Source organism: Cotesia glomerata, linkage group LG2 (assembly GCF_020080835.1).
Source record: "Cotesia glomerata isolate CgM1 linkage group LG2, MPM_Cglom_v2.3, whole genome shotgun sequence".
Classification (NCBI taxonomy): Eukaryota; Metazoa; Arthropoda; class Insecta; order Hymenoptera; family Braconidae; genus Cotesia; species Cotesia glomerata.
The window spans coordinates 31,138,970-31,151,467 of record NC_058159.1 but is presented as its reverse complement, the minus strand read 5'-3'; the positions used below and the strand labels follow the sequence as shown (position 1 = coordinate 31,151,467).

Below are 12,498 nucleotides of genomic sequence, written 5' to 3'. Positions count from 1 at the left end.
AACTTTAGTATCATAATTTTTTAATAAAACAATTACAAGCTTGTTATCGTATTGTACTCTTTTATCATGAATTTTGTGTGATATTTAGTCTCGGCGATATTTAATCGGAGGATCAAGACACCTGATACCAAGACGCATACCTTGTGACTGAGTTTTAAAAATTACCAATTAAATTGTAATTAAATTTTCTTTTATCTCATTATTGATAATTACATAATTGTAAATCAATTTACGCTAGTCAGCGTTATCAAAACAAATTGAAGCAATAATTATTATTATTATATTCACATATCATATTTTCGATGTCAGTCGCTAAAAAAAATGGTTGAATTTAAAGAAATTCAACAAAATAGTATTGCTGAATTATATTATATCTCTTACATTAATTAAGACTTTCTTGAGTCTGACTGTACAAATTGTTGTAAATAGATAACATCACTAAATATATAATATATATATATAAAAAGATTATTTAATAATTTTTATTACAATTTAATTTTTTTAAATTTAAATTTTCCCGCGCCGCTAAAAGTAGTTTAATCAAAACCGCAACTTCCCGCGGCGCGCGCATCAGTCCCCGCCCGTCTTCTCCCGCCGTACTGTCCTCTCCGTATAATTAAAACCCAAATAAAATAAATTGCACATGAAAATTCCTAAAAATAATAATAATTCCCGTGTAAATTCTTCTTTAAACATTATAAAAAACAAATTTAAGTGTAATAATTATTTATAGTATCCTGTAAAGCTTATCGATATCAGTGAGTGCTCTGCGCAACCGGCCAATAGTGTCAGCGGGGAAGTGCGAGGGACAGCCATGACAGTAGTGGTATTTTCAGTAAACTCATTGGTGTGTGCTCCTTTAAAATAATAAAAACTTGAGCCCTTGGGCATTTAAAATCATCATTTTATTTGGTAATTATAATTCTTAGTATGACAATAATAATAACAAAAGATATTTGGAGATAATTTGAATATAAAGAGTGATTGAAAAGACGGGCAACAGTTGCGTGGCCATTATTGTGCTGGATTAACGTTTTGTAGGATACCAAGGCGGGTGAGACGTCGAGAGTATTGAGTTGAAAGAGTGAGAGTAAGAGTAAGAGTGTAAGGACGAGCGAGAACGAGATTGTGAGCAAGATGGAGAGATTGATCAAGTACATACTACATATTATTATGTTATTATAAAGTAAAATGGAGTAACAAGGAAGGGGAGATTATTTTATATATCTATATATCTATATATATATGTATGTACGAAATGAATGTATGTATGTATATAAAAAGAGTTAGCCGCGTCCTCTGCCCCTCTTGCGTCGGGACGCGCCGTCGAGCTCGTACGTGTGTACACACTCGACTGCACTCGACACTCAGTTCGCAGAATATCATCTAGTATTCGTTTCGGTGCACGACCACCAGAAACAGCGGCTGTAGGAGTTAAGTCAGGAGTCAGGAGAAGCGTCAAGAGCGTATGGACCGACTAGACACCAGACGGGAGCACGGGGACGGGGAGTAGAGTAGAACCGCGGTGACCAGCACCACGTGAGTGACGAATTTTAACAATCCAGAATTTACAATCGGATAAATAAATATATATACATCACGGTACATACATTTTATGTATGGCTAGGCGTCTAGTCCAACAAAAACGTCAACAGTTTTAATTTGTTTTATTTTTTACACTAATTTTTTATCACTTATCACGAGATTTGCGGGCTAGTCCGACACCGTCCATCTTGTTGGCCCCTTGTACTCGTTCCACGAGCCGCGATATAATAATTGACGCGTCATATGTGCAAGCAATAACTCCTGGTGGATGTAATACAGGCGTGTCCTTGCGATACAATATCATATGATATTACCAACGGGTTTATTTGTGTGTGTGTGTGTGGGTACTTAAAGTGCGTGTTTATAATTATGATTATGATTTAAATTGTAATTATAGTTATATAGTAATTGAATGAATATATTGTGGATGTTGATAAATTATCGGGAGTGTCATGTTGGATTAAAAGCCAGTTCGCATTTAATTTGTTGTTTAATTTTGGTCTTTGTCGTTCGCTGCTCGGTTTCTGGTTGCTGATGACTCACGCTCCCGCTCTCCAATTCTGGAGGCGGTATTTATTTATAATTGGAATTGTTGTAATTACTCCAATAATTATCCATGAAAATTAATTTAGATATTTTATAATTTTTTTAACAAATAAATTATGTATAATAGCAATGAAACTGAAGTTAGCCGACGTTTAACATGTTTTGATTTTTTTTAATACTTAAATTAGAACAAAAAAATATTTTTAAAAAATTGCACTTACAGTTTTTAAGGTGAAATTTTTTTTTTATTTTTTTTGTAATCATTTTTTCAATAAAAAAAATTCTAAAAATTTTTAAATGTCGGCTAACTTTATTTTCATATAATAGTAAAGTTAGCCGACATTGTTAATTTTTTGTTATTTTTTTAATTATTAAATTGGAACTAAATAATATTTTTAAAAAATTGCACTTGTAGTTTTTAAAGTTTTTCAAAATTGAATTTTTTTTTTAATTTTTTTAATAAAAAAAATTCTAAAAAATTTTAGATATTGGCTAACTTAATGTTCATAAATTATGTAAAAAAAATTGACATTTAGAAAATTAAAAAAATAAAAAATCCAATTTTTTGGAGCAAATTTATTTATTAAAAAAAAATAAAAAAATAATCGTGACTGCTAACTAATGTCATCAATTATCCTTAATAATTTTTTAAAATCTAAATAAAAAGCGGTGTTGATACTTTTGAGGTTAAATAGCTCCGCTTAAAAAATTAGTATAATAAAAAAGAACTCTTATCATTCTCATATTATGATTTATTGCGGTTTATTATTTTGTTTAGACGTACTATTTAAATGAGAATTATTATGCAAGACAACAATTGTTATCTCTGTGTGCTTAATTGATTTATTATTTTTGTTTTGCTAATTGCAGGATGAAAAATGACGAGTATCAAAAAAGATTTATGCAGGGTCTTTATTGAACAAAGATGAACAGCGAACAGCATGCATTGCCAGCGACCACGCAGGCACAGCAAGAGGTAAGGACTCAAAATAAACTTTGTCGTTAGCAGGCTCTTCCAAACTACAAATGCGCTGTTCTCCTTTTATTTATTATTTATTAAATAATTATTTAATTTTTTTTAGCCTTTGAAAAAGTTTTATCCTGTACTTGAGTATTTAAAATTATACTCAAGGCAATGTTTAATTTCTTCATTGCTGTGAATGTTGACTGCTTACTTTATAAACTAAATGTTTTGCAAGAGGTGAATGATTTTGTAGCTGTTTTACATGTCATCTACTTTGAATAATTATTCACTCTATAATCAGTGTGTAGTTAATTAAATTTTATACTGTTTAAGACTCTTTTTTTTTTTTTTTAAATTAATTGATCTAGCGCGCACAGAAAAAAATTTGTTAAGATAACCTAAGATATGTTGAGGTAACAAACGAATTTGTTAACTTAGGGATAACAAATCATATGTTGAAATAACAAAATTTAGGTTATAACTAGTTATTGATATGTTATAACAACAAAATAGTTTTAGTTGATTTGACAAAATACTTTAGTTGGTATAACAAATTTTTTTGTTGAAACAGCAAAATTATTCTATTAAAATACACTGATATAAGGATTTGTTTATAGTTGAAAATATTTGTTAATATTTAAAAAATCATTTATTAGAGACCACTTTTTAGTCCTTAATAAATATTTCTTAGTATTTAAAAAGATTTATTAATATTTAATAAATGAATATCAGATTTATTAAATACAAACAAATCATTTTAAATACTAAGAAATATTTTTTTAATACTAAAAAGTGGTCTCTAATAAATGATTTGTTAACTATTAATAAATATTTTTTCGTACAAATAAATCCTTCTATCAGTGTAGCAAAGAGAATTTGTTGGAGTAATAAAGACAATTTGTAAGAATAACAATAAGAATTTGTTAGAATAACAAATAAATTTGTTACAGTAAATTTTATGAGAATACATTTAAAAAGCAACAAATTAGTTTTGTTATTGCAACAAAATCACTTTGTTACAGCAACAAAATCATTTTGTGATAGCAACAAAATGATTTTGTTAAAGCAACAAATTTATTTTGTGATTTAACCAACTGGTTTATTATTACAACTTGAAACATTTTATTAATGCAACTAATAGATTTATTGCTATAACTATACTCATTTGTTACCACAACATATTTTTTAGTTATCCCGTCTTTTATTATTTCAACAAAATCATTTTTATGCGTGCGAGTTATCAATTACTATTACTGATTTAAATTGCACTCTAAAAATCTCGAGAAATAAAATAATGATCCAGCTTTTCAAGTCCCAGCAAACAATGTCAACTCTTTGGGAGGAGTTGCGAGAAACGAGCAAACAAATTGACATTTAAAAAAAAAAAAAAATGTAAATAATCTCCGGAAGTTTGCGCATTTGTTGATTGGAGGTTGGTCCGTTGCATGCGCACTGCATGCCACCTAAATGTTGTAAAAATGTTGGAATGTATATTGGTAGGAAGTAAACGCGGGTCAAAGCAGTCGCCCTTCTTATCCGGGTGGCTTGGCTGCCGCCACGAGTGTCGGGAATGTAGGGAGTACAGTCCCGCATTCGTCAGCGGACCTGCGTGTAGGTACAGCTGTAGCGTTAGCTGCCTCCTCGCTATCTTCTCCGGCAAAGTTCTGGCTCCTGAATCTGTTTCCTCCTGGATCGCTGCCCCAGGTCTCGGTGTACCATCACCACCACAACTCCACTCACAGGGGAGCCAGCGGAGCCGTAGGACCTGGTCCTCCTGGAACGGGAAACGGCTCCGGGCCAGCAGCAAAAGAAGGAACTTTGTCCCAGGAAATGGCACTGGCTACCAATGCCCACCACCAGACGTCTCATCATCATCACTCACCTGGAGTGGCTCCTGGTCACCACTCTTCCCTGCAGTCTAACGCCCAGGTTTGTTGGTGTAGATGCACGCTACTTTTTTATTTATTAGTATCTAGTTTTGCTTGCACCGCCAAACTTAGTTTCTTTTTTTGTCATCTAAAGTAGAAGATAAATTTTTTTATGTAGAATTTATGTAGATTTTTGACAAATACTTTTAGTAATAGATAATAAAATTTACTGTTGGACGTATGTCATACTACAAAAGATCCTCTGTTATTTGCATGACTAGACTACAGAAATTTGTGAAACAATAACTCTTAACAATTGTAGAAGAATAACCGTAGTATGACATACGTTTGGTATGTCCTCATTTGAATAAATAAATAATTCTTTGTACCATTTTCAGTGTTAGATTTAGCATTTGTTAGACATATATTTTAAATCAACATAGTATTTTATTTTAAAACATTAAATGTTTCAATACTTTGAATAATTAACAATTATTTTGTTTTATTTAGAAAAAAATTGATAAAAATTCAAAATTATTAACAATCAAGCTTCTTAAAGACATTAAAAAAATAATTTTTATTTTATTATTATATTCTTTGATTTTAACTTTTTACAAGCGAGAAATTTTAGCGGCCGTGCGCCACCTGTCGGAATTTTTTGGAACTAATTTTAATATAACAATTAAATGTAAACATATTGAATTATATATTAATATATTCTTTGATTTAAACGTTATAAAAGCGAGAAATTTTAATGTCCATGCGCCACATGTCGGAATTTTTTGGAACTAATTTTTATCCAAAAATTAAATACGGGCATATTGAGTTATATATAAAGATTTTAAGTAATATTTGGACAAATTAAGGAAACTATTGAACGACAAGGCTTAAAAAAAATTTGAATACAAAGGCTTACTTGTTAATTTATTAGAAAATGATTTAAATTTAATACTTAGTTTAAATTACTTTCAGAGTATTTTATTTAAATTAAAACAATAATTTTTGCTAAAAATGCTAACACTGGTACTACAACGCTAAGCTAACTGAATAATTAACTCGCTACCGGCTCAATTTAAAGCACTGAATAATTATTAATTAAAAAATGACTTTTTAGATTCCAGTTCCTCTTCCTGGTCTCAACTTAGACGGTTCGCACATCCCGAGTCACCTCCAAGCGGCTCACGCCCAGATGCAACAGCAAATGCAATCCCAGCAGCAGCAACAGTTGCATCAGTCCCAACAACAGCAGTCCCATCATCAAATGCAGAATCACCAGGCCAACACTGGACAGAACTCTCAGAATCAGTCGGCCCAGCGTGATGACAAAATCAAGGACGAGGGCGGCAGTTGTACCACCGAGCGTTGCAGCGATAGCCAAGTACACTGTCAGGTACAATGTGATCTTCAACTTCAGCAACCGCAAGACTTACAACAGAGTATGATGCAGCAGCAGCAGCAGCAACAACAGCAGCAGCAGCAGCAACAACAACAACAACAACAACAGCAACAACAACAACAGCAACAACAACAACAACAACAGCAGCAGCAACAACAGCAGCAGCAACAGATTGGAGTTAATATCAGTGGGAATCCCGGGACGGATAGCGGTAATCAAAATAATGCGGAGAAACCAGAGAAGGAAAAAGAATTGCGACAACTTAATATGACACAGTAAATATTTTTTAGTCTGAGATATGAGTATGAATATCAAGTACCGAGCAGCAATTTCATCATGCTAATTTATTTGTTTCAAGGTTTCAAGTACCAGATTTAAAAGCTGGAAGCCATATGATGGATGTTAGAACGGCAGATGGATCATTAGTCAAAATAAGTGCGGGTAATGAGCAAGACCTTGCTAAAACTCTTAATGTTGAGATGGTACAAAATATGTACAAGGTAAGTTATATTATTGCCGATGATTTTTTTTATTTTTTTTTTTTTTTAAAGATATAAAATAAAAGACTAAGTTATTGACGATGGCCTAGTTGTTTGACACTTGCAATTTTATTTTAATTAAAAAAAATTAAATGTTCTCAAAAAAATAATTATCTTAAAATTTATAATTAAAAAATTATATTTATTTATTTTTCTATATAAATAAAAAAAGTCACAAAGTTTGTATAATAATAATAATAATAATAATAATAATAATAATAATAATAATAATAAAATATTTATTAATTTATTAGAATTAATTTTTTTATTTAATTAAAATAAAAATGCAAGTGTCAATAATTAGAGCTTTTATTTTATATTGAAAATTATTAAAAAATGACTATGCTGCGCAGGTTAATGTCGAAGACATTAATCAACTGCTGGCCTATCACGAAGTGTTCGGTAAGCTCCAGAGTGAAATAGCTGCCGGAACAACTCTAGTCGGCGGTACAGTGCCGACCCAAACTGTTACCACTATCCAGAATGGTACACCGCTGGCACAACAAGTGCAATTGAATAAATTTGACATTACCAAGAGCGATGGGGAGGCAACACCTGGACCCAGCGCCTCCCCAGTCTCCGTGGGCAGCCACGCGTGCGAGGTCTGCGGGAAGATCTTCCAATTTCGCTATCAGCTGATAGTTCACCGTCGTTACCACACCGAAAGAAAACCGTTCACGTGTCAAGTTTGTGGCAAAGCATTTTCAAACGCAAACGACTTGACTCGTCACGGCAAGTGCCATCTTGGAGGCTCTATGTTTACCTGTGCCGTTTGCTTCCATGTTTTCGCGAACGCGCCGTCTCTCGAACGACATATGAAACGCCACGCTACTGATAAGCCCTACAATTGTACTGTTTGCGGAAAGAGTTTCGCTAGGAAAGAGCATCTGGATAATCATACCCGTTGTCATACTGGTGAAACACCTTACAGGTATTTTTTATTTTTTATCTCTTCCTTTATTTATTTATTTATTTATTTATATACTTATACGCCAATTGGTTTTGAAAATTTTATTTAATTTAAAATTTTAAAAAATTGATATGTAGAAATTTTAAAAAATAAAAAATGCAATTTTTTAAAAATAATTTTTTGAAATAAATTTTTATGATAAATAAAAATAAAAAATTGTTAAGTGACTGCTCACTTTAATGTTATAAAATTTTGAGAGAAGTTAATATAAAACAATTATAACAATATAATATAATATAATTATTATAATAACATTTAATTAATTAATATTAGTACATTGGAGGTAATTTAACAAATTAATTACCGTAGATGTCAATACTGCGCAAAGACTTTCACACGCAAGGAACACATGGTAAACCACGTGAGAAAACACACCGGTGAAACGCCTCATCGCTGTGACATCTGCAAGAAGAGCTTCACCCGCAAAGAACATTTTATGAACCACGTAATGTGGCACACTGGCGAGACACCTCATCATTGCCAGGTTTGCGGGAAAAAGTACACGCGCAAAGAGCACTTGGCAAATCACATGCGTTCTCACACCAATGATACGCCTTTCCGCTGCGAAATTTGCGGTGAGTCTTCCAGCAAACTACAAGTATTAACATTAATAATGCCTTCATCCTTATTATAGTAATGGCTTTGCCTTTACTATCGAGTTATTAATAGTCGTTTGATTGCCTTTTACGCTGTAATTAAACTCAGGCTATTATGATCAATATTTATGTCTCGGGTAATATCTATTATACATACATAATATAGATTATCTGAACTTTCATTCCATCAAACTGTCAACAGTTATTTATTTTAGAGGGTGATTCCATTCGGTTCAATTAATTATTGATTTTTTAATATGTTGATATTTATTAATAATAATAAAATATTTAATAATAATTAATTAAATAAATAAACATAGTAATAATTAAATAAATAATAACAAATGATTATTTATTTATTTATTAAATATTAGTTTTTATTTTGTAGTTAAATTAATTACATAAGAAAAAGGTGAGACGCTCAGAAATTCAATATGAAAGTGGTAGCGTGATAGTTACCTGTGGTAGTGCTGCTGTTGTTATTTAATTTCGCGGAGCTGCTAAATATATCAACACACAACAGCATAAATGCACCCTACCCACCCAATTGCAATACAAGTGGGTGTAAAGACGCGTTGAAATAAAATCCGCGAGAATTGATCGCGCATCGCGGGTAACCGCCCCCGAGGATTTGCGGGTCGCGCGCATTCCATTGCAAAACATCATCGCCGCTACCACCTAAGTCACTGTCTTTTATCAACCCCCAGATATCGAGGTGCCTTCGTCTTGGCGACTCAGCCGCGTCTTCCTTCAATATATTTGTTATTGTTTTATAAATAATTCTAAATTTTATTTTTTTTTTTTTGGAAAAAAAATTTTTTCTAACTTGATTTAAAATAAATTTTCTATTCTCTATCAAATGACTTACTACTTTGTTAATCTCAGTGGTTAGTAAAATTTATTAAATTTATTTATTTTAATAAATAAATACAGTAAATTTTTTAAACTATCAATTCTGTAATTATTTCCATTAGAATTCAACCGTCATTTCCGAAGTTACTTTAGCATAAATAATTTCGTTATTTGATCCGGGTCGCATTCAACTATTAAGTTTTACTAATAGATCTTCAGTACAATTGAGTATAACGCAGCCGAGCGTAAAAAATAAAACATTTGTCATGTTATATTCTTTTTCTTAAATATTAAAATATTTTTTTTTTTTATTATAAAAAATTACAAGACTAAAACATTGTAACTGTAATGAAAATAGTTTGGATTCATCCCACGTGTGACTTCTAAGTTTTACTTAATGATGTTGGCAAATGATTTATTTATTTATTTTTTTTTTTAATGAATAGGCAAGTCGTTTACAAGAAAGGAGCACTTCACGAACCACATAATGTGGCACACGGGTGAGACACCCCATCGCTGTGACTTTTGTTCGAAGACATTTACCCGGAAAGAGCATCTATTGAACCATGTACGTCAACACACGGGTGAGTCTCCTCATAGATGTGGCTTCTGCTCTAAATCATTCACCAGAAAGGAACATCTTGTTAATCATATTCGTCAACATACTGGTAAGAATTTTTTTTTTTTTTTTATTCTAATAATAAATAGCAACCTTGCAGTCACTATGTGACTGCCGTAACTTGTGAACTATAAATAAATAAAATTTTGCTTTATTAAATAATGATTTGTGTCAAATTGCACTGTATTTTCTTAACTATTGATGTTTTTAAAGATATGAGCTCATCTCGATGTTACACGCGTCAAGAGCTTTCATTTGAGTACCCACATGCATTTTTGATATATTTTCCATATATACATATATATAATATACATAAATATATAAAATATATGAAAAATTGATGTGGGTATTCAAATGAAAGGTCTTGATGAGTGGTAATGTCGGGATGAGCTTATATATTTAAAAATGTCAATATTTCACAAGATATTTATGAAATTACACTGTACTTTCTTCAATATTGACGTTTTTAAATATATAAGCTCATTCCGATGTTACACGCGTCAAGAGCTTTCATTTGAGTACCCACATGCATTTTTGATATATTTTTCATATATACATATATATAATATATATAAATATATGAAAAATTGATGTGGGTACTCAAATGAAAGCTCTTGACGAGTGTAACATTGGGATGAGCTTATATCTTAAAAAATATCAACATTTCACAAGAAAAAAGGTCATTTCTTAGTTATGAATCTAGAGATAAAAAATTTTTGAATGCAGCCTTATAATATAAATAAATAAATTAACTAATCAAATAAATAATGTTATAAATATTAAACAGGTGAAACTCCATTCCGTTGCCAGTACTGTCCAAAAGCATTCACACGTAAAGACCACCTGGTGAATCACGTGAGACAGCACACGGGTGAGTCACCGCACAAGTGCCAGTATTGCACGAAATCCTTCACGCGCAAGGAGCATTTGACAAATCACGTACGTCAACATACAGGCGAGTCGCCCCATCGTTGTCACTTCTGCTCAAAGTCATTCACACGCAAAGAGCATTTGACGAATCACGTCAGAATCCACACCGGTGAGTCTCCGCACAGATGCGAATTTTGCCAGAGAACATTTACGAGAAAAGAACATCTCAATAATCATCTACGACAACATACTGGAGATTCGTCTCATTGCTGCAATGTCTGCTCTAAGCCGTTTACCCGAAAGGTAAAAAAAAAATTTTAATAAAATTTTATCAAATAATTTTAAAAACAAAATTTTTATTAATTAATTTTAATAAAAAATTTTTAGTAAAAAATTCTAATGAAAAATTTTTAATAAAAAATTTTTATTAAATAATTATACAATTCAAAAATTAAATTTTTAGGAACATTTGGTAAATCACATGCGTTGTCATACCGGCGAAAGGCCATTCGTTTGTACCGAATGCGGTAAAAGCTTCCCTCTGAAAGGCAACCTGCTCTTCCACATGCGTTCTCACAACAAAGGCAGCAATGCTGAGCGGCCTTTCCGCTGCGATCTCTGTCCGAAAGATTTCATGTGCAAGGGCCACTTGGTGTCTCACCGACGCTCCCACTCGGATGAGCGACCCCACAGCTGTCCCGACTGCGGGAAGACTTTCGTCGAGAAGGGCAACATGCTGAGACACTTGCGGAAGCACGCCGCCGAGGGTCCGCCGACCCAAGTCACCACACCGTCAGCGATCCCGCAGCCCGGGGTCTTGCCAATTCCTACAGCCGCGGCCGTTCTCGTCGGCCATCCTCTGGCTCCACCCGCGCCTCCAGTCGTTCCACAACACACCGTTGTTGTTCCTACCCCTCCGGGTGTGCTTACTTCTTATTGAATGGACCAAACGGCGAACAATGATAAGCCAATCGGATTAACCATGACGAATTTAACAGAGAATAATGATAATACTACTACTACTAGTACTACTACTACTACTAATAATAATAACAATAATATTAATGATAATAATGATAATGCAAATATTAACAGTGATTATTCTCTCGAAAAATTTGTTAATAATTTTATGATTTATCAGCACATCAGTTGATAGGTATTTAATATGTCTATTAATTTAATTAATTAATTAATTAATTAATTAATTAAAATTTTAAAAGTGTTTGTGACGGCTAATTATCGCGATTGTTACAATTAAAAAAAAATATTAAGTTAATACACACTTTAACCATTTTTCTAATCAATAATTATAATGATTGTAAATTTAGCGTTGAATGTTTTATTAATTATTATTATTATTATTACAATAATTACACGGAAATAATAAGATGATACTGGATATAATCCTAGATTATACTCAGTGATATCTGTGGTGAAAAAAAAATTTCAGATAGTAGCTAAAAAACTCCGGATATTTTTCTAGTAGCTAGAAAAATCCGGCGTGCTCCATATTATACTGTGTGGTATCTGGATTATACTCATTGTAATCTGGGATTATACTAGCTACACTGATAGAAGGATTTTTTAGTATTTAAGAAATATTTCTTAAATACTAAGAAATATTATAAATACTAAGAAATATTTTTTAAACACAAAAAAATGATTTAAAAAATCATTTCTTGAATACTAAGAAATATTTTTTAAATATTAAGAAATGATGTTTAAAAAATGAT

The 12,498-nt window shown here is 32.0% G+C and overlaps 1 protein-coding gene across 5 annotated transcripts; it reads left to right on the top strand.

Annotated features, from left to right (window-relative positions):
- The first annotated feature begins 589 nt into the window (after positions 1–589).
- On the top strand, positions 590–12,016 carry LOC123258651 (zinc finger protein 665-like). Of its 5 annotated transcripts, none has more exons than XM_044718787.1 (10): positions 590–912; positions 2,962–3,067; positions 4,556–4,984; positions 6,038–6,594; positions 6,678–6,819; positions 7,212–7,789; positions 8,138–8,403; positions 9,723–9,944; positions 10,683–11,068; positions 11,229–12,016. In XM_044718787.1, the coding sequence occupies exons 2-10, from the start codon at positions 3,017–3,019 to the stop codon at positions 11,703–11,705; spliced, it is 3,108 nt and encodes a 1,035-aa protein (XP_044574722.1). In that variant the 5' UTR covers positions 590–912; positions 2,962–3,016; the 3' UTR covers positions 11,706–12,016. The 5 variants fall into 5 exon arrangements, with proteins under 5 accessions (XP_044574722.1, XP_044574726.1, XP_044574725.1 ...); XM_044718790.1 differs by lacking the exon at positions 590–912 and adding an exon at positions 962–1,154; XM_044718789.1 differs by lacking the exon at positions 590–912 and adding an exon at positions 1,403–1,539.
- Positions 12,017–12,498: the final 482 nt, after the last annotated feature.